The 22,746-nt window shown below is 47.4% G+C and overlaps 1 protein-coding gene across 1 annotated transcript in view; it reads right to left on the bottom strand.

Moving 5' to 3' along the window:
• Positions 1 to 22,746, bottom strand: part of LOC147692141 (uncharacterized) — a 605,572-nt gene that overhangs the window by 179,629 nt on the left and 403,197 nt on the right. Inside the window, exon 13 of the mRNA XM_086939503.1 lies at positions 15,973 to 16,191. Within this exon, the coding sequence (XP_086795629.1) occupies positions 15,973 to 16,191 (219 nt within the window). The remainder of the gene's footprint in view (positions 1 to 15,972; positions 16,192 to 22,746) is intronic.

Raw genomic sequence — 22,746 nt, 5'->3', positions numbered from 1 at the left:
TTTCCTTGTTGAGTGAGCCTGTGGGGCACCTTGTAATGCTTGTCCTGCTTGTTTGTGGCATAACTGTATGGCTTGTGCAATCCATATTGTAATGGTGTTCTTGGTTACTGTTCATCCTAGAAAACTGTTAGCACAAGATACAAAGAATTGTGTTGTTTTCCTGTACTCTTTGTTTTAGTTACAATGTAATGCATGACTGCTCTTCTAGCGTCAAGAGTGTGCAATGCTCTTTCCGCTTGTGTCTTTGGTCTTTGAAAGAAACTTGGTATTGGTATAGTTTGGTTTATGTGAAATGTTGATACCATCTTTGGCATAAAGTGTGGATCTATCCTCATGACAATCTTGTCATTAGTAGTGTTCTTGTAGTGTTAGTGCTTGCAATTCCCTAATTCTACGTAGAGATGTAATTGCAACTAAAAACGCAGTCTTTGGTGTGAGCATTTGTGGCGTTGCTTTGTGTAGTGGTTCGAATGGTGCTTCCATCAGCTGGGTGAGCACTATATTCAGGTTCCATGTGGGGGCTGGCACAATTTTTGGAGGGGCTATTCTTTTTGCTCCTTCTAGGGACCTTTTGACTATGTGGGATGTGATAAAACTTTTCCCAGTTTCACCTCTCATATCTGCTACAATTGCTGCTAAGTGTACTGTTAAAGATGTGTAGCTTAGTTTACTCTGTAGTAAATGTGTTAAGTATTTTAGAACTGTTGTTTTCCTTGTGATCATTTTTTAAAGATGTTTTTAAGGCACCATTGAGAGTATTGTCTCCATTTTGCTGTGTAACATTTTCTTGTTGTTGGTTTTCTAGCTTCTCTTAGCACCGCAATTATTCTTTCTGGTAGTGTGAGGTGTGCAAATTCAAATTTCTCAGGAGCCATGCCGCTAGGCTAAGGCTCTCGGATTCTGGGTGCAGTACCTTTCCGTTTTGCACTGTTAATAGGTCTTGCCATTTTGGACGTTTGTGCACTGTTCCTTGCGTTATCTCCATTATATCTGAGCGGTGCAATGAGAATCATTGTCAAGTGGCTGATCTTGCATTTGTTGATCACTTTGTGTAGAAGAGGTATCGGGGGTAAGGAGTGAGCCAATATCCCTGACCAGTCTTTTCAAAGCACATTCCCTAGGGACTGTTTGCAAGGTTGCCTGGATGCGAAGCATTGGCCTTTTGAATTGTGGGGATTTGCAAATAGGCTTATTTGCAGAGTTCCCCTTTTCTTGAAAATTTTGTGGAGTTCTGAATATTCAACTTTCATTTGTGGGATGATGACGTTCGCCTGCTCGACCTGTCTGATTCTACATTGCCCTTCCCTGGCAGGTGTATTGCTATTATGTCTATGCTCTTTGGGATTGCCCATTTTCACAGTTGTTGAGCTAGAGTTGAGAGTGCTAAAGACCAGTGGTGGTTTCTCGTACAGGACGTCGGGGCTCCGCCCCTTTTACTTTTGTCCCCATCAGGCCATCACCATCTCCACAATAAAAACAGCATTTGCTGTTTATTATTAAAAATGCAGGCTGCTGCACTCACCTAAATTCGCTCGTATACCATGCATCCTTGTTTTCTCTGTTGGGGCTATAAGTAACGCTGAGTGACTTTGGGCAAACTATTTGCCGGGCTGAAGAGCTCACCGACCTGAGGTCTGTGAGGTCATCAGCTCGGCAAACACATAGCCCAAAGCCTCAGTCTCAACCCCCTGATAACGTGGGGTAAAGTTAGCCCCGGGCGCTTCGAGCTTAAGCCCTGTAGTGCCCGAGCTTCATGTCAATCAGGAGTGAAGAGCATGGCTACTCTACCCATTTCCAACTCGTCACAGGGGAGTTGGTCCCACCCTGTGACGAGTTGGCAAGGGGTGGGGTAGAGGCTCCAGGCAGTCGGGAAGCGTAGAAATTGAATCTGTGCAGTTTGTCCACAGGATTCCTGAAGACACAATGTGCAGACTTGACTTTTCTGTTTCCGGTGCTGAATTGTAGGTGCATCACACGTGTGCTGGACTACACAGTGATTGATTGTTTGGCAGCCAGCAGCAGACCCCTGGACCCAATGGCGACGTGGAGGCAAGGTTGCACAGGTGTCCACTGCAGTTGTCTGGGACTCGTGGCTGCGTCACTGCTTACAGTGTCCAGATGGTGCACCCTGTCTCACGAGGTGACAGATTTGTATCTTACGGCTCCATCGGACTGTCCTGGAGTCTGGACCCTGAAAACGATTAGATCAGCAAGTGGCAAAGTGTGTGTGCTTTTGTTTTTTACATCATCACAGTTTAAAATTAGCAACTGTGTGCGTGATTTTACACATAGATGGCTAGATGCGCAACTGATGCAGTGGTTGTACTGCCATCTGACAATTTGTACTTTTTCATTTTAAACTTAACTTGACACCCTTTAATTGTAAAGTGACGTAGTTTGCCACATTTGGTTGATAGGTGCTTTACCAGCTGCCTGTGTATTTTTCTCGCCAGGCTCGTTTTTTGTTGGTTGTTTCTTTGTGTTTGGGGTTTTTCGGGACAGTCAGAGGCGAGAGAAAGAGCGTGGAACAGGGCAGGGACAGAGGAGCAGGGCAGAGACAGAGGGACAGTCAGAGGACAGGCAGAGCGGGGAGAGCAGGAGGGCAGAGAAAGAGAAGCAGTAAGCGAACCGCAGGCAGAGAGGGGAGAGTAGGAGGGGGGAGAGCCTGGGAGGCAGAGAGAGCAGTGGGGCAGAGAGTGGCACGAGAAGGGAGATGGCAGTCCGGCCAAGGACAGAGCTCTGAGTGTAAGAGGGCAGAGACAGAGGGGCAGTCAGAGCGGCGAGAGAAAGAGCGTGGAGCAGGGCAGGGACAGAGGAGCAGGGCAGAGACAGAGGGGCAGTCAGAGGACAGGTAGAGCGGGGAGAGTAGGAGTGCAGAGAAGGAAAGGCAGTAAGAGAACCGCAGGCCAAGAGGGGAGAGTAAGAGGGGGAGAGCCGGGCAGGTAGAGAGAGCAGTGGGGCGGAGACAGAGAGTGGCAGGAGGTAGGCGAGAGAAAGAGCACGGAGCATGGCAGGGACAGAGGGGCAGTCAGAGGACAGGCAGAGCAAGGAGAGTAGGAGGGCAGAGAAGGGCAGTAAAAAAGACAGAGGGACAGTCAGAGGACAGACAGAGTGGGGAGAGTAGGAGGGAAGAGAAAGAGAGGCAGTATGAGAACCGCAGGCAGAGATGGGAGAATAAGAGGGGGAGAGCCTGGAAGGTAGAGAGAGCAGTGGGGCAGAGACAGAGAGTGGCAGGAGGTAGGCGAGAGGCAGTTGGGCCAAAGACAGAGCTCTGACTGTAAGAGGGCAGAGACAGAGGGGCAGTCAGAGCGGCAAGAGAAAGAGCACGGAGCATGGCAGGGGCAGAGGGGCAGTCAGAGGACAGGCAGAGCAAGGAGAGTAGGAGGGCAGAGAAGGGCAGTGAAAGAGAGGCAGTAAAAGAACTGAAGGAAGAGAGGGGAGAGTAAGAGGGGGGAAAGCCTGGGGGGCAGAGAGCGCAGTGGGGCAGAGAGTGGCACGAGGAGGGAGAGGGCAGTCCGGCCAAGGACAGAGCTCTGAGTGTAAGAGTGCAGAGACAGAGGGGCAGTCAGAGCGGCGAGAGAAAGAGCGTGGAGCAGGGCAGGGACAGAGGAGCAGGGCAGGGACAGAGGGGCAGTCAGAGGACAGGCTGAGCGCGGAGAGTAGGAGTGCAGAGAAGGAGAGGCAGTAGAGAACTATAAGCTGAGAGGGCAGAGTAAGACGGCAGAAGGTCAGAGAGGGGAGAGTAAGAGGGCAGAGTCAGAGAGGGATAGAAGGAGGCAGATGGGTAATTAGGTAATTAGAGAAACACAGGCAGAGCAGGGAAAGTAAGAGGGCAGAAAGGATTCGGGGTTCTTCTAATTAAAGTTGGGTCCACTTTTGGATTCAGGACCAAGTATCAGTGCTGCTCAATTGCAGGTTCCACCACAACTTTCTGACATGGGTACATGTGTGCCAAACTAAGCCAATCTGCTCCTATTTATAGATTGGTGTCCGAGAGCTCCCAAAGTACGTCAGAGAGAGGACGTTATTTCACTTTAGTGCTGTGAAGAGGTCGGCAATCCCAGAATACCTACTTAGAGTTATACATTATTGCAAGTGTTAGAAACCGCATCAAAGGCTCCTTGCTGCCTAAGCTTAAGCTAAGTGGCTCGCACGCCATTTGATGCCTTTAACTCAGTAGCGTAAAATGCAGTCAATTTGCGCAACAGATTCTGCTGACAGAAGGCGAGAGTAGAGGTGAAGTGGGAACCTTTCTCTCAGCAGATTCCTGAGGCAGAGGGAAGTCATCACTAACACAATGAGGTAACGTTTAATAATAGAAAGAGCAGGCAGTTTGTGCTCCTGTTTTTTGGTCTGGAAGGCTGCTTTTACTGTTTATTTCTCTGGTACTACCATAAAAATTGTCTGCAACAGGTAAAGTGCATGCAATCTCCCATACCTTGCAATACACCTATATGATCTTGGACTTTGATGTTTCTGGGGGTACAGAGCTGACCTCGGGTGACTGTCCAATTTACAGGCAATTCTACCGATTATGCAGCAGTGATGCACTGTTGTGCTTTGTTATCATTTTTAAATATTTTTTTCAGCAGTTTTTCAACTGTTGGCTTTTATATTTTATAGAGCAACAACATTGTACACTGATGCATGTGATCGATGTTTTGTTGTGAGAAATAGTTATGTATTTTTTCAATAAAAGCCCCAATGCCAAGGCAGGATAAGACAGTCGCTGTGTATGTCTTAATTATTACAGAAGGAAGTGTGTTTTCATATTAAAGCTTTCATGGTGGGTATTGTGCCTTACACTTCCCACGTATGTTTTTATTTTATGTTAGATTTGTGACAAATAAAAATACAAGTCAGGTTTAGTCCAACACTATGTCCCTAGACTGCTTACTGGGGTGCATGTGTACTTTATTAGAAGTGTTCAGCCTCCCTCCTTACAATAATGCCATTAACAAAGAAGCAACTCCGTTGTCGTGCACCCTATATGTGGTCTAGATTCTTATTTCTTTTTCATTTTTTTGTCTAAAATAGCTTAAAATGCACTATTTGCCTTTTTTTTCTTTCAAAAACTTCTCAGAGGAAGAACCCCCTGATCTTGACTTATATCGGTTGGGCTCACTTGGGGCTAACTTTTTTACACTTTGAAAAATCACCAGCTGCCACTGCTTTACTTATTTTACGAGCTCAAACAGATAAGGTGAATGCTTACAAAAAAGAGCATTTTGATCGCAAATGTGCTAGGTATGAATGGTACTCGGCATTGCTATCTCGAAGTCTGTTATGAAGTTCTGTGATTATACTGAATAAGCAACTACCTATGTTATTATATGACATTGACATCTCTTTATTGATGTAGTAACTGTACTTTCACACATTTTTTTTAACCTTCTTGTTTTCTAAATTGTGCTTGAAAATGCACCATTTGCCCACTCTTTTTCAAAATTTTCTCGGGGGGAACCCTCTTTATGCCAAATGGGCTCGCTCGCTACGTTCGCTTGCCACAGTGCACTCCACCACACAATTTACGCCTAACCACTTTTAGATGGCACCAGCCGCCACTGCTAAAGACTGTGTCCCTCCTTGTTTGTTTCTGTAAAACATGGTGGTTGTGTTGTCTGTTTATGTCAACACTCTTTTGCAGTAGAGCTTTTTCTGGAAGGCTTTTAAGGTTAGCAACACTGTCTTTAACTCCAGGAAATTGATTTACTTTACTGCATCCTGCTGTGTCCACAACCCCCTTACTTTGAGGTTTTTCATGTGCGCTCCCCAGCCTATCTGGGAAGCATCTGTTGTTATGATCACTGTTGGAGTTGGTTGTGTGAAAAGTCTGCCTTGTGCTATGTTTGTGTTGTTCCACCATGCCATCTCCCGATAAACTGTGTGACAACCACTAGATCTTCCCAATTCCCTGTTGCTTGAGACCATTGATCTTGAAGCCATTCCAGGAACTGCCTCACGTGCAAGCAAATGTTGGGGATAAAACGAATGCATGAAGCCATCTTTCCTAGAATTTTCCCCACTGTCCTCACCATCAGAGCTTGCCCCCTGTAGTACAGATGTGTCTCCTACAGCAGTGCCAATGTTCTGTTCTCACTTGGGAACACCTTCCCTACTATAGTGTTGATCTGTGCTCCTAAGAACACCTTCTGCTGTTTTGGCTCTGGTGACGACTTGTCCCAGTGTATTGAAAATCCGAGTTGAACCAGTGTCTCTATCACTTGTTGTATATGCTGTTTGCAGAGACTGTATGAGTTTGCTCTTATTAACTAGTCGTCCAGGTACGGGTATACATGAATCCCCTGCCTTCTTAGATGAGCGGCTACTGACGCTAGGCATTTTATGAAAACTCTTGGTTCTGATTTTAGGCCGAATGCTAGTACTTTGAATTGGTAGTGTTTTTTGATGAAATCGTAATAGATTTTTGTGGTTTTTGTTCATTGGAATGTCCGAGTATGGATCCTTTGAGTCTATGGTTGCCATGTAGTCTCCTTTTTGCATTTGAGGTATCAACTCTAGCAACATTGTAATTTTAAATCTTTGTGTCTCTATGAATTTGTTGGGAAACCTTAGGTCTAGTATTGGACGCAATGTTCCATCTGCTTTTGGAATTAGGAAGAACGTGGAGAGGGGGAAAGTAGTTGGCCTAACAACTAGGGCGGTCGACCTCGAATTTGGGGAACTGGGTTCGAGTCTCAGCAATGACGCTGAACATATTGTGATTCTGGGCAAATCACTTAATCTCCCTGTGCCTAACTAAAATGAATATGTATCCCTATGTAACGTAACTGGTGCTATGTAAAGTGCTCTGATACCCGATTCGGGTCAAGTTCGCGCTATGTAAAACTCTGCAACAAAGAAGAATAAAAATACGTTGAGTAAATGCCGTAGGGCCAGATTCACAGAACTAACTGGAGAAAAAATCCTAAACTTACTACCAGTTTGGTATTCACAGAAGGCACTTACTCATTTTGATATTCACAGAAGGCACCTATTTTTTTGTGATATTTGTGAGGGTATTTATAGAGCGCGACGTTCGCTCCGGAGGGAGCATCTTGGCGCTGGAGATCCTGGGTGACCAGTCCTAGAGTAGAAGGGGGGTTAGATGGCCGCTTTGGAGTAGTCATCAGAGAGGTTGAAAATCCAGGTCTTTAAGAGCTTTCTGAAGGGTTTTTCAAGAGTCTGTTGTCTGAGAGTTTTGGGCAAGCTGTTCCATGCTTTCGTGGCCAGAGAGCTTAAGGTTTTACCGCCCAGTGTATTGAAAATCCGAGTTGAACTAATTTCGGTGTTCACAGAAGTTAGGAGTCCTAACTTAAGGACTCCTAAATGCCTTCTGTGAATACGGAAAGTCTTAAAGTTAGGATTTTTCTCAGTTTAGGAGTAGTAGAGTTAGGACTCGACCAGCACCAACGACATCCTCAGCACCGCTTAACACCTGCACTTCTAGGTTCACACTGACCCCAACAGCACCCTCAAAGGAACTCTCATCTACAGACCCCCCCCGACCACGGCCCCAGTTTAGCGACTCCATCGCCGATTTAGTCAGTACGCACGCCCTGGCCTCCCCAGACTACATCCTCCTCGGAGACCTGAACTTTCACCTCGAGAACAACAACGACAGCAACTCCACCACCCTGATTGACAACCCCACCAACCTCGGACTCCGACAGCTCGTCACAACGCCCACCTACTCTGCCGGACACACGCTTGCCCCCATCTTCTCCGCAAGCTCCCACGTCACCTTCAGCCACACCACCGAACTCCACTAGACCTACTATCGCTGCATCCACTTCACCTTCCGGAAACCCACCACGCACCACCGCACTCAACAGATCCCCCGCCGCAGCTGGAGAAAAATCACCGAAGACCAGCTAAACACCACCCTCACCCGAAGCCCACTCGCCATCCCCACTGACACCGACACCGCCGCCCGCAACCTCAGGCGTTGGATCAATGACTGCGCCAACACCCTTGCTCAGTTCAAGAAACCCTCTAACAGATGCACAGACAAGAAAGCCAGCTAGCTCACCGTGGACTTCCAGGCCTCCAGCAAACCTGCCGGAAACTTGAGAAGAAATGGCACAGCGAACAGACACTGGACAGCTATGCGGCCCATAAAAATGCCATTCCCAGACACCATCACCTAATCAGATCTGCCAAGAGGACCTCCTACAAGGACTGCCTTGATAATAACGCTCACTCAAGGAGCTCTTCAACATCGTGAAGGAACTCTCCAACCACAGCTCCAACACCAACGACATCCCACCATACCTGTGCAACTCCCTGGCCACCTTCTTCCATCACAGATTGCAGACATCCACGACAGCTTCAACAACCAGACTGCCCCTGCAGCCACCGACACCTCAGACCACATGTCCACCATCCACTTCGCCCCCCTGCTCACCTAGGCCAACGTGAACGACGACACCACCATCAAAATCATGAACACCGTCCACTCTGGCTCCCCGTCAGACCCATGCCCGCACCACATCTTCAACAAAGCCAGCGCCACCATCGCACCCCATCTCCGCAAGATCATCAACACCTCCTTCGAGACCGCGACCTTTTTGGCGAGATGGAAGCATGCCGAGATCAACACCCTACTCAAGAAACCTAAGGAGGATCCAAGTAACCTCAAGAACTTTCGGCCCATCTACCTGCTCCCATTCCAGACGAAGGTCATCGAGAAGATCGCCAACAGACAACTGTCCCGCTACCTGCAGGAGAACAACATTCTGGAACCGTCCCAGTCTGGGTTCCGCAGCAACCACAGTACCGAAACTGCCCTCATCGCTGCTACCGATGACATCAGGGCCCTGCTGGACAATGGTGAAACCATGGCCCTCATCCTCCTGGACCTCTCAGCCACCTTCGACACTGTCTGCTACCGCACCCTAAGCACACGCCTCCACAACGCAGGGATCCGAGACAAGGCTCTGCAATGGACTACTTCCTTCCTCTCCAGCAGAACCTAGAGCGTCTGCCTCCCCCCATTCCGCTCCGAAGTCTCCAAGATCATCTGCGGCGTACCCCAAAGATCATCCCACAGCCCGACACTGTTCAACGTCTACATGGCTTCGCTCGCCCATGTCGCCCGACTGCACGACCTCCACATCATCTCTTACACCGACGACACCCAGCTGATCCTCTCCCTCATTAAGGACCCCCTCACCGGCAAATCCAACCTCTACGAAGGAATGAAGGCCGTCACCGAATGAATGAAGAACAGCCGACTGAAGCTGAACTCTGACAAGACGGAGGTTCTCATCCTCAGCTCCACCGCCTCAGCCTGGGACGACAGCTGGTGGCCGACCACACTGGGAGTAGCCCCGACACCCACCGACCACACATGCAACCTGGGGTTTATCCTCGACTCAACACTCTCCAGGACCAAGCAAGTCAATGCTGTCTCTTCCTCATGCTTCAACACCCTCCGCATGCTGCGCAAGATCTACAGAAGGATCCCCACCGAAACAAGAAGAACAGTCACCCGGGCCCTCGTCAAGAGCAGCCTGGTCTATGGAAACACCCTCTACGAGGGAGCCTCGGCCAAACTCCTGAAACGAATGCAACGTATACAGAACGCTTCTGCATGCCTAATCCTCGACATCCCTCGCCACAGCCACATCACACCCCACCTGAGAGACCTACACTGGCTCCCCGTCAACAAGAGGATCACCTTCAAGCTCCTCACCCACGCACATAAGGCACTCCACAACACTGGACCGGCTTACCTCAACAGACGACTCACCTTCTACATCCTGAACCGCCAGCTCCACTCAGCCGACCTCACCCTCGCCACCGTCCCCCGCATCCGAAGAGCAACAACCGGGGGCAGATCATTCTCCCACCTCGCCGCCAAGACCTCGAACACCCTCCCCATCCTCCTACGACTGACCGAGGACCTGCTAACCTTCAGGAGGCTATTCAAGACCTGGTTGTTCGAGCAGTAGCAGCACCCCCCTTCCCCAGCGCCTTGAGACCCTCACGGGTGAATAGTGCGCTTTACAAATGTCTTGATTGATTGATTGATTGATTTTCCTGAAAGTGTCTTTGGTGTCCCACTCAGTGATGTCTCTGGTGAGTGGCGCACTTTCTGAATGCAGTCACTTTGCTGTGGATTATGGTCCTCCTCATTGTGTTTGCCCTCTTCCTAATGAGGTGCCCTCGAAAAGATGGTCTTCCCTATTGTAACTGCCAATTCTGTTACTGTCCTTGTTGTTGGCCCTGGCTTACCCCTTGGTAAGTTTGCTGGTATGTTTGGTGCGAGGCTGTGGGTTGATGGTTACCTCTGCCTGCTGGTCTCCTTGAGGGTATGCCTCTACGCATGCCTCTAAATTGTAGTGCGCCCATGGACCTTGCTGTCTCATTGTCTTTTTTAAGTTGATTCAGCTTTTCATCTATGACGCTTCCAAACAGCTGTTCCCCATTGAACGGTGAGCCAAGTATGTTATTCTGAACTTCTGGCTTGAAACCTGATATTCTTAGCCATGCACGTCTTCTCTCGGTAATGCCAATCATCATCTGTCTGCTAGATGTGTCTGCAGTATCGAGGGCAGATTTAAAGCATGTGTTTGCCATGTTCTTTCCCTCTTCCACTAAGTGGTTTGCCCTTCTTTGGAATTGTTCAGGCAGGTACTTTAGTAGTTATCCTGCTTCTTCCCAATGCTGATATGTGTGCCTGTTTATCAATGCATTGGAGTTTGCAAAGTGCCTCTGAATTGCTGCACTCCTCTCGACCTTTCTCTCTATAAGGCCCATTCACTTGCTCTCCATGTCTGGCGGTGGTCCAACATTGGTTGGTACATTGGCCCTCTTCCTTGCTGTACATGTAATGATTGAGTCAGCTGGCACGACCCTTTGATGTATAGGGGGTCCTTGGAAGAATGTTTGTATTTCTTCTCACCCCTTGGTGCGACTGCCTTGCATGTGACAGACTCTTTAAATGCCTTTTACCCTTGATCTGATACACTTGGTAGCATGGGTAGAAACTGGCTCCTTCACTGTGTAGGCAGCAAAGTTTCTAGTAGGAAGCATGATTGTGGTGTTTCCTCTTCAAGTTGCACTCCATATGTGTCTGCTGCCCTTTTTATGACTTGGTTGTACATCCTAATGTCATCTGGTGGTGAAGGCCTCGAAGGATATGTCTCTACTGCCTCTTCTGGTGATTCGGCATCGAGATCCTGCCATTGTAGGTCTTGAACGTCCAAGGTCACCAAACCCACAGTTCTCCTTCATCCTCGAAGAATTCCTCTTCTTCTTTTTCATCGAGTGGTTCAAAAGTCATTGGCAGCTGCACTTCCTTGACGACTCTGACACTGTCGACGAAGGCTGTTTCGACCTCTCTTGTTTTGATGTCTTCGATTTTTCAAGAGTTTTCACCATCACAGAGTCCTTGTCTAAGGATCCGACACATTTTTTTTCTTTGGAGGCGGCTGCAGTCGTCAACTGTTTCACCGCCAAGGCTCCTTTCAAGATCTTTGAGATATTTTTTAGAGTGGGTAGAGGAAGGTGTTGGTACAGACTGTAGTGCAGGTGGATTAGAACAGGGTAGCCTGGTGGTCACCCTGGGAATCCATTTTGTTGGATTTAATGCCCTCACACACCCTTTCAGGTGTCATGCTTCATGTGAGAATCCGTGCGCAACGTTGGCAGGTTCACATACACAGATACATGATCATACAGGCACCTAGTAGCCTATAACAACCATCCACCACTACAAGATGGCCGCCATTATTGCTAACCAATGGGATCCACTTTAACACCCTTTATAAACAATCCCAACCCCTCCCACTGCCTCCACCCGGTTCCAGCGGTGATGGGTAGGTGCTTGACACGAAGCTCAGGCATTCATCAAGTAAGTGCTAACTCAATGCGCTTTCCCCCTTCTTAGTTGGCTAATTAAATACAATGTAGTCCGATCGTGATTTCAGGTTCACGCCGTTTTAGCATTTGATATGCGCGCTGTAAGTAAGTGCCGGCCGACCCTTTAGCTCCCAACTAGATCCAATAATAACCAAACGAATAAGATTTATAGCGTGCTGTAACACGCGGTCTACACGGACCGGTAACTTCACAAACTTTTATTCAACAGCGCGCCCGCGTGTATATTTTACACGGGCTCATTTTTGTTTATTTAAAGAGAAACCATAACGTTAGCTTTACCGCTAACAATCTAATCAACAAACCGAGCGGCTGAACATTTAAACAACAGCGCACCAGCGTGTACAGTCTACACGGACACAGGCATATTTGTTTGAGGAGTAATTCAAACGCTAGCTTTACCGCTAACAACATAATAGACAAAACGAGCCACTGTTCACCATATTTAAACGAGCGAACGCGTGACCCTTCAAAAGTAGAATCCAAGTAGGATTACATATCAGAACTGTATCTACAAAGTACAAGGGGTCCCCCTTTTTTTAAAACCCAATCACTGAACCCGATTATCAGCAGACTTCCTCACTTAAAAAGAACCCGGAGGGAAATCCCTCCTGTTAACACAGTTTTTGTGAAATGTCAACAAAGGAACACACGCCAGACATCATTATGGCTCATATATTTGTTGGGGTAGTTCCCTTTAGATACCCACAGAGACAATGCCCCTTGGGTAATCAATACAGAAAGAGCCCCATTTTTAGCTATGAGAAGAGATATTACATCTATGAATTGATATAACTATTCTACCCAATGAAGTCATCTACCATTCACTACTTACCTGACCCACTACATCACCCCTGTAAAAACTCAGAGTTCTGAATACATTACTCTTACGTTAAATATGCCAGCAATAAACATTCAACTTATAGCACTACTGTAAAATATGCCTGTATATATTCATGTATGCTATTGTCCTGAGTTTGTCAATATCATTAGGATAATATGATCTGTGCAAAATATTACTGAGATCTTTCCCCCTATACATAGCATTGTGGTGGAAGATCTCCTGAAGCTTTACCCGCTGGACACTGTTGTTGTTTGATTGTTTTTAACTTTAGGTGAGTCCTAATAGTTGCGTGCAACTAATACCAAATTGGTATTTTATTTTTAACACAAACTTCTGGTTTTATCTACCTTCACATGTCACTTCCACTGAGTTGTCACTGTTGAGAGTACACACTTATGCATCTATACTGCCACGCATGAATCACAGCATGCGATAAACACAAGTGCCACAGACTGTAATGCAAAGTAACAACTTTTTGGTGATATGTTTTTTATCCCTTCTTTTTTTGCCTCCAATAGGTATTAACAATCGCAACGTGAAGAAGGGTAATATAGTTCCCCCTTTTTCCTCTCACTAGGATGGTAGCCACACTAGCTTACACACACCATACCTTGTGACAGTAATGTAGACAGTTACTTTTACACTTAGATATTTGCTTAATCAGTCCCCTTGGTCCTGAAGAATCGCTCAGTAAATTTTAGAGTAGCGAGAAACATGTCGACCGGACTCTAGCACACTCCAGAAGAGAGTAGGAAACATCACTTTCCACTACCCTCCTCTAGGAAATTGGTTTTAAACTAAAGCAGTGGCCCTCCTGAATAAAGTGTCTCTGGTACCACTAGCTTTATTTTATCTCACTCAACTACGTCTACCTTGAATCCTGGCCCCACACCCGCACTTCATCTATACGGCAGTTGGAAAAAGATCTCCGCCAAAGAGCCCCTCTTTGAGGTGTTGCCCGTTGGGTATTGCACCGCCGACCCAACGAGGAGCAGGCCCAAATGATGAAGCATGACACCTGAAAGGGTGTGTGAGGGCATTAAATCCAACAAAATGGATTCCCAGGGTGACCACCAGGCTACCCTGTTCTAATCCACCTGCATTACAGTCTGTACCAACACCTTCCTCTACCCATAGGAACATCGCGACCAACTTTGCATTCTGTGTTATTTGGGCTTGTCGTGTATGGACCTTCTGCTCCGATAAAAGCAGTAATAGCCCAAGACTCCTCTTTTTTGATACTAATATTTTTTAGAGTCTCATCATGTTTTTTCGAGGACGCAGCACTCTTACCTCCTTTGTAGTCTTTTTCTTGGCCTCTATGACTGGGACATCAGTGTCCTCGTCAACTTCAGAGCCTTCGGCAACGTTGTCCTCCTCTTCGCTTGAAAGGCCCAGATCTTGAAGCGACAGTGGTGGCCCCTGGCCCTGCATGTTGTAGTTGGCCCTTCTCTGTCTCTCTCTTACCCTCAAGGTTTTTGGGGTGAAGTGCGAGCACACTTTGCAATCTTCACTTTGGTGATCCAGCACCAGGCAAAGTTTGCAGACTGGATGCTGATCTTTTTGAGTGTACTTATGATGATAATTCTTGCAGAATTTGAATGGTATCTTGTCCATTACCGCGTAGAGAGAGCCCCTTGCATGCGCATTCTCCGTGTTGTCAAAGTTCCGTACTTTCCTATTTTTGGCCCACTCTGACTCGTTGGATAAGAGGTCTGGTATGTCAAAAAAGCCTTGTATCGCTGTTTTGTACAAGTTTCACCTATTTTTGTTGATTCCTCTCTCCAAATCTCTGGAGTGCCTTCCATATCAATCCAGACCCAACGGTGAAAAAAAGAATCTGAAGATGGCAATGAAAGGTGGTAGCTTCCGGAGGAAGCACGTCAACGTCACAGAACGACACCAAATGGTGTTATGTCGACGCCCACCAACAAAAAAAAAAGGAAAAACAAACTACAGTTCTGGACCCAACCACTAGATGGCGGAATAATGCACAGCATGTGAATCCAGAAAAGATTCACACCACAAAACAGAAATTAATTTGTGCTTTCCTAACTGCTGGTATACTTTCAAATATGTGTACAACACATTTACCTATATTTAACTTATGTGTTAGAAAAACAAAAGATATTTTACAGACTTTTCATTCACATTCCTTATTCTCCAGCTAAATTACCAATTTGTTACCTTTACAAAATTCCCTCACTTTGCAGTCAGAACATGTAAAGTAAACGCCAATCTCCAGGTTTAATGAATAAGTAGCAATTTTCCAGAAGACAGCCTGACGTTGGACTTCTGGATTTGAATGCACAGCACATGTAAAAAGATAAACATAACATTTCAAAACATCTTTATTGCTCAGTCACCTTCCGAACTCTAGCATGGTTATTTCTGAGGGTGGTGCAGCACCCCCAGCACCGCTACTTCCAGCTACCCATGTTGATGGGTAGCAGAGTGAATAAAAAGTGAGGATGAAATAATTATGAGATAAAACTGAGGTAACAAGTAAAAGAGGAAAGGAGGAGGAAGGGGGGGGCAAAAATAAAGATGTGTGCTAGCACAGAAGGAAGCAGATGAGAGAACAGAATGGGGAGGGAGAGAAGCAAAGACAATATGTGTTATTGAGAATGAAGGAGTTTTACAGGACACGATGGATAAGGATGCGCTGCTGAGAGATTGAAGGGTACTATATAGATATATGAGAGAGAACAAAATGAGGGAGTAAGTGGAGAAAGAAGAAAGGAGGAAAAAGGGACATAAAGGGAACAAGAAGGGGAGAATAAAATCTGAGAAAGGAGATAAAGTTGAGTTAGAAGAGGGAAGACCAAGAGAGTGAAAGGGTTATGAAGAAAGAAGGGTGAAAGGTAGTAAAGAGGAGAGAAAGGGATGAAGATAAGGAGAAAATAGAGGTAAGATGACTAGTGTAATGAGGAATTCAAGTGACCCATTAGAAATGGCCTAGGTATCACCGGGGTGCTCCACTAAGAGCTATCACTATTGACCGGGAGGTGAGGGGTGTAGGGGCATTTTTTTCTCCCCTATTATATTAGGGCCCATGATTTCCTCAGTACTCGGTAGGTTGCAGTTGGCGACTATACAAACATTTTGCCTTCAATAAGCTCTACGTGAAGTGGAACGAATGTGCCACACAAAAGCCTCCCCAGTTGGTTGTTTCAAAACATGGCAGGCGCTGCAAAGGAGCATGCTGGGTACATCTACCACAGTACTACAGGGCACCTTACCTCTTCAGCTTGGTCCAGCAAGTCACCGTCGGGGATAAAGTTTGCAAAATACACACTGCGGCAGAACAGGCTGCAGTTGGCATATCGAACAACCTGTCCAGGAAAGAGGTACTTCTGCCCAAGAGACACCTTTTCTCCTGTGGTGGCCAAAATGGCTTTCGAAAAGGGGTTTGAATTTAAGTCCAAATTACCAGAAATTGGACATAATAGGGCGTCGGGCTGTGAAAAGAAAAAGACAAACAAAATCATTACAGTAATGCTGGCACATAATGCCACATTTCAAAAGACTGCTTGTATTTCAATAGATACCACACTTTTAGATCTCTGGATGACCAAACTCATGTCGCCAATGAAGGTTTTTAACAACCAATCTATGATGAATTATGATAAATATCCACCCTGAAGTCCCCACACTGACAAGTACGGAGTTTGCTTTAAGATTACCCGTGTAAAAATTGATACTTGTATAGTGCACTACTCACCCGCAAGGGTCTCAAGGCGCTTGTACGAATACCGCTGTGGAACCCATCCTGGCTTTCCCTGTGAGGCGCCCACTCCTGGGCACCCCCAAGGTGAGGCCAAGCATCCTTAGCGTTGTGGGGGCCGTTGTGGAGATTAAGCAAGCTATTGCCCAGAGTTGCAGAGTGGGATTCCATGATTAGAATAGGCACCGAGGCGAGAATTATCAGGTCCGTGGAATTTTTAGCCCAAGACCCGCCGAGGCAGGGAATTGAACCCTGGTCCCGGGCTAAACCTCTGCATCAGGGTCTGCCGCTCTAACCATTGAGCCACACTTCCCCACTGTTGTTCACTCACCTAGGCCTGGCAAATGCCCTAAAACCAGATCGCTTCCTCTGAGGCCCTCATTCAAAGTTAAGGGCTAAATAATGATCCTTATGCAGACAAAGGTTTGCAAAGCGTTTGGAATGACAGTTGCGTGATAATTGTTACACCCTTCACTTTTACATTGATTTATTCTGGCATTTTTGGGAGGGAAGGGGGTCGGGGGAGCAGGTGTAGCAAGAGGCCCATAAAAACTTCCCCAACTTGGTTTGCGAAAGAAAGATTCCTAATTTTATTGCCCAGTTTAATGTGAAGACTTGGAACAGATGGCATTTATTACATGGGGGAAATACCTCACTGTGGGGTAATGGTATGCACCACGTGTAATAATCAACACACCCTCTTATCACAAACTTTTAGTGAGGCCCTCGTTTGTAATCCCTCGCAAAACCTGTGTTACTACACAGTGATCCTCATATGTCCTCTACATGTTTCCCTGAAATCTAGAAAACAAAGAGCTTAGACCTTGGTATACAGGGAGATCAGATACCAAGGACCACCCCACTCGACAGCAACTTTGCTGCATTCTCATTTAAATACCAACTAACTCCAAGACTCCCTTTCAGGCAATGTTCTTAACATGCCCTAAGCCAAGTATATGGCCGGGAAACAACCTTTACAATGATGGCTGAACCTTGCATGCCTCTACCACTCAAGCTTTACAACACATGCGTTTTTAACATGCATGCCTTTACCACGCAGGATTTTACAATACATGCGTCTTTAACATGTATGCCTTTACCACGCAGGATTATACAACAAATATACCTTTACCACACATGCCTTAACAATGAAAATGTAAGTATTTAACAGGTAGGTGTATCATATATATTATATTAACTCAAAAAACCAAAGGTTACAGGTACATTATAGGTAGGCTTACATTTCTCACGTACAAAACCACAGACATTCAGCGGTTATAGTTACCTGAGCTAACTAGAATTTACAATCCTACAATGCACTGCTTATGACCGCACATATTACATCACTCATGACATGGTCTGTGGCATCACTAATGACATCAATGATAACGTCTGAAATTACATCATTGTTAACACCATCCAGTGGGTGTAAGTGTTCAGTAAACGACCCCAGAACTGCAAGTGCTAGAATGCTAAGAAAAGCCAGTCTGTGTGGAGAGCTCATTACTGAAATTCGGGAAACCAAGGAGTTCTGTCTGACTAGGCCTTGCATAGGTATTCTGATTTGCTACTCCTTTGTGAGCCTTTTTGATGTGAGGACAGGCATCGTACTGATATGTACTCAGGAGCAAAATGATTGTTGAATTAAGGCTTCCTGTCATGCTGTTAGTGGGATTTCATTGCTTTGGGGTTGCTTTCAGTAAATCCTGCCAGATATTAAACCCTGTTCATAAGTGTGTGATGTTGTTGAAAACTCAGATTAAACTGCATTTTATGAGGTTTTGATTCATGCATATCGTATAACAAAGGCGAGGGGGAAAAAGAGAAACTGGACAAAGTAAACAACGTGTGAAGTATGGATAACAGTAGATTCGCATGGACAGTGCCTGCGCAGCGGATATGCTGATCGGATACAAAAAAAACTAAGACACCACACGCGAGGTGTACACGCAGATCAGTTACAACAACAAGGAAAAGTGAAACAAAAGAGTAAGTTTGTCAAGTGCAACTAAGCGAAAGAGGTTGGACGCGGTTCCTCTGTTTCACATAAATACTGCGAGGGCAACTGTGTGGCTTTCGGTACTGCTTTAAAGCTAATTTCAATTTAAGCAGAAGATTCATGGTGCAACGCAAGTCCTGATGATGGTCTTGTGGAATGATTATATGAGACCGAAACGTCGACGCTATTGACGCTTTTTTGTATATACTGCTTCATTTTGGATAAATGTCAAGCAATGTAAAAAGTTGTAAATAAATGTATATATGGCTGATTTGTAAATACTGCCCATATTACGTCTAAAAAGTGTCAAACAATGTACTGCATATGCTGAGAAAAAATACAGTACAATTTCTGTTGCCTTACATGAATGGATATGTGGAATAATATCTATACAATATATAAAAAAGTATATGTTTGAGAAGAAAAACTGATATATAAAAAGAAAATATATTTTTGATACATATGTCTCTTGAACATTGTGATTTTATGTTCACTATTGTGATAAGTTATAAATGCTAAGTAGTGTTAAATTATTCCTTCAGGAACAATTGCTGATTTGTTATTTTTTAGAATAAGGCAATTGGGTTAATATGCCTGCATATCTTTGATACAAATGTACTTATTTTCTTAATGATGTTTAGCAATGCCGATACCTACAACATATTGATCGAAAATGAAAAAAACACGTTTATGGTGCAACTAGCAGACAAAAATATGGAAACATTAAAAAGGCCCATGCAACACCAATACGAAAAAAAAATGTGTTACACAAAAAAAAGTTCTCATAAGCACATCGCCAATAGTGGAAAGAAAGAAATAAAACCAAATTAATTAGTACTTCGCCCATGCTCCAAAACAGTACAAGGAAGTGATGTAATCAATCAATCAATCAGGACACTTGTTAAGTGGGCTACATACCCGTGAGTAACTCAAGGCGCTGGGGAGAGGTGGGGGGGGGGTGCTGCTACTGATCGAAGAGCCAGGTCTTGAGGAGTCTTCTTTTGAAGGCCAGGGAGAGGCCGGTGGAGTGGAGCTTGCGGTGGGGGTATGGAAGCTGAGTTGTCTGTTGATGTATGCTGGGCCGGCGTTGTGGAGGGCTTTGTGTGTGTGGATGAGGAGCTTGAAGGTTATCCTCTTGTTGATGGGGAGCCAGTATAGGTCTCTCAGGTGGGGTGTGATGTGGCTGCGGCGGGGGATGTCAAGGATCAGCCGTGCGAGGTGTTCTGGATGCGTTGCAGCCGTCTCAGGAGCTTGGTCAACGTTCCTGCGTAGAGGGTGTTTCCATAGTCCAGCCTACTGGTGACGAGGGCCTGGGTGACTGTTCTTCTTGTTTCAGTAGGGATCCACTTGAAGATCCTGCGGAGCATGCGGAGGGTGTTGAAGCAGGAGGAGGAGACGGCGTTGACCTGCTTAGTCATGGAGAGGGTGGAGTCGAGGATGACCCCTAGGTTGCGTGCATGGTCGGTGGGTGTCAGGGCTGTTCCCAGTGATGTCGGCCACCAGGAGTCATCCCAGGCTGAGGTGGTGGAGCCAAGGATGAGGACCTCAGTTTTGTCCGAGCTCAGCTTCAGTTGGCTTTTCTTCATCCATTCCGCGACAGCCTTCATTTCTTCGTGGAGGTTGGTTTTGGCGGTGTGAGGGTCTTTGGTGAGGGAAATGATCAGCTGGGTGTCGTCGGCAAAGGAGATGATGTTGAGGTTGTGCTGTCGGGCGACGTGGGCGAGGGGTGCCATGTAGATATTGAACAGCGTCAGGCTGAGGGAGGAGCCCTGGGGTACGCCGCAGATGATCTTGGTGGCAATGGAGCGGAAGAGTGGGAGGCGGACACTCCGAGTTCTGCTGGAGAGGAAGGAGGTGGTCCAGTCCAGGGCCTTCTCTTGGATCCCGGAGTTGTGTAGGCGTGTTTGTAGGTGGCAGACCGTGTCAAAGGCGGCTGACAGGTCCAGGAGGATGAGGGCTGCTGTTTCTCCGTTGTCAAGCAGGGTCCTGATGTCGTAGGTGGCGGCGAAGAGGGCGGTTTCAGTGCTGTGGTTGCTGCGGAAACCGGACTGGGATGGGTCCAAGATGTAGTGTCCTCGAGGTCGCTGGTCAGTTGTTTGTTGACGATTTTCTTGGTGACCTTTGCCGGGAACGGGAGCAGGGAGATGGGACGGACGTTCTTGAGGTCCTTGGGGTCCGCCTTGGGTTTCTTGAGTAAGGCATTGATCTCTGCGTGCTTCCAGTTCTCCGGAAAGGTTGCTGTCTCGAAGGAGATGTTGAGAGCTTTCCGGAGATGGGGTGCAATGACTGTGCTGGCTTTTTTGAAGATGTGGTGTGGGCATGGGTCAGATGGGGATCCGCAGTGGGCGGAGTTCATGATCTTGATGGTGTCATTGTTGTTGATGTTGGACCAGGAGATCTGGCGGCTGGTGTGGATGTTGGTCACGGGGTGGAGGTCTCAGTAGTTGGTAGGGCAGTCGTGGGGTTGAAGCTGTCGTGGATGTCGGCGATCTTGCAGTGGAAAAAGATGGCCAGTGAGTCGCACAGGTCCTGCGAAGGGGATAGGTCGTTGGTGTTGGAGCTGGGGTTGGAGAGGTCATTCACGAAGGTCCTCTTGGCGGTTCTGATGAGTTGATGGTGTCTGTGGGTTGCGCTCTTGTGGGCTGTGTAACTGTCTGGTGATTGTTCGCAGAGCTAGTTCTTCTCCCGTTTCTGGCATGTACACTTGGAGGCCTTCGGTGAACCAGGTGGCTTTCTTGCTGGTGTGGCTGTTGGAGGGTGTCTTGAGCGGAGTGAGAGTGTTGGTGCAGTCGTCAATCCACTGTCTGAGGTTGCGGGCGGCGGTGTCAGGGTCGGTGGGGTCGGCAGCTGGGCTCTTGGCTAGGGTGGTGGTTAGCTGGTCTTCGGTGACTTTCCCCCAGCAGCGATGAGGCATCTGTTGGGTGCGGAGGTGCGTGGTGGGCTTCTGAAGGTGAAATGGATACAGTGATGGTCGGTCAAGTGAGGTTCAGTGGTGTGGTTGAAGGAAACGTGGGTCCTTGTGGAGAAGATGGGGTCAAGCATGTGACCAGCGGCATGGGTGGGTGTTGTCACGAGCTGTCTGAGTCCGAGGTTGGCAAGGTTGTCGATCAGGGTGATGGAGTTGACGTCATTGTTGTTCTCGAGGTGGAAGTTCAGGTCCCCGAGGAGGATGTAGTTTGTGGAGGCAAGGGCGTGGGTGCTGATGAAGTCCCTGAACTGTTGTCTGGGTCCAGGGGATCTGTAGATGAGGGTTCCTCTCAGAGTGGTGTTGAGGTCGGTGTGGATCTGGAAGTGCAGGTGTTCGGCGGTGCTGAGGGTGTCGTCGGTGTTGGTCAAGACTCTGAGGGTGTTCTTGTGGACGATAGCGATTCCACCTCCAACTCCGTTGGAGCGGTCTTTGCGGGTGATCTTGTAGCTTTCCGGGATGGCTATGGCGATGTCGGGTGCTGAGGCGGGGTTCAGCCAGGTCTCTGTCAGGAAGGCGACGATAGGGGCGATTGAATCGAGGAGGTCCCAGACGGCATGTTTGCAGGTGGAGCGAGTGTAGAGGAGGATGCATCTGAGGTAGTTGGGTTCTTTGGTTGGTGGTTTGGCGGGCCAGATGCTGGTGAAGCTGCAGTTCCGGCAGGTGAAGGGCTCTTTGGTGCGCCTTGGGGAGGCCCAGTAGCAGGTGTGTCCCCGTCCGGGGTTGAGTGCGTGGAGGGTGCTGGAGTCGTAGTGCAGTCGGGTGTCGTGGAGTCTCCGAGGTCCAGAGGGTTCTAGCACTGGGCGCGGTCCAGACGCAGACAGGCGCAGTCAGGCTTGCCTTAGGCGCGCCTTCGGCGCGCCAGCAGCCGCGGAGGGGCCACCATAAGAAAGGAAGGTGGAAGGGAGGAGCAGCTGGATGGGGGGAAGGGACGAATCCGAGCGGGGGCGGGTCGCATGGGGCGCAGCGGCGGGAAGCGGGCCGGTGAGGGGGCAAACAGGCATAGGCAAAGGCAACAAAGCAAGGCAACAAAGCAACAAAGCACAATCAGGGAAACAGTACAAAGTGAAAGGCACAAAAAACAGTAGCGCGGGCAGAAACAGACCTACGGGCCTACCACTGGCCACCAGGGATGAGGCGCAGGTGGCAGCCTGTGGGTAGAGGAGGGCCTCGAACTCAGCAGCAGCTGGGTCACCGGCGAGGGGGCAAACAGGCAAAGGCAACAAAGCAAGGCAACAAAGCAACAAGGCACAATCAGAAGAGGTGGACGGGATTTATGAACCAATGGGTAAGAAAGTTGTACACAATGTGATTGACAAGTTTAA

Source organism: Lissotriton vulgaris, chromosome 9, assembly GCF_964263255.1.
Source record: "Lissotriton vulgaris chromosome 9, aLisVul1.2, whole genome shotgun sequence".
Taxonomy (NCBI): domain Eukaryota; kingdom Metazoa; phylum Chordata; class Amphibia; order Caudata; family Salamandridae; genus Lissotriton; species Lissotriton vulgaris.
This window is presented reverse-complemented; position numbering and strand designations above follow the sequence as displayed.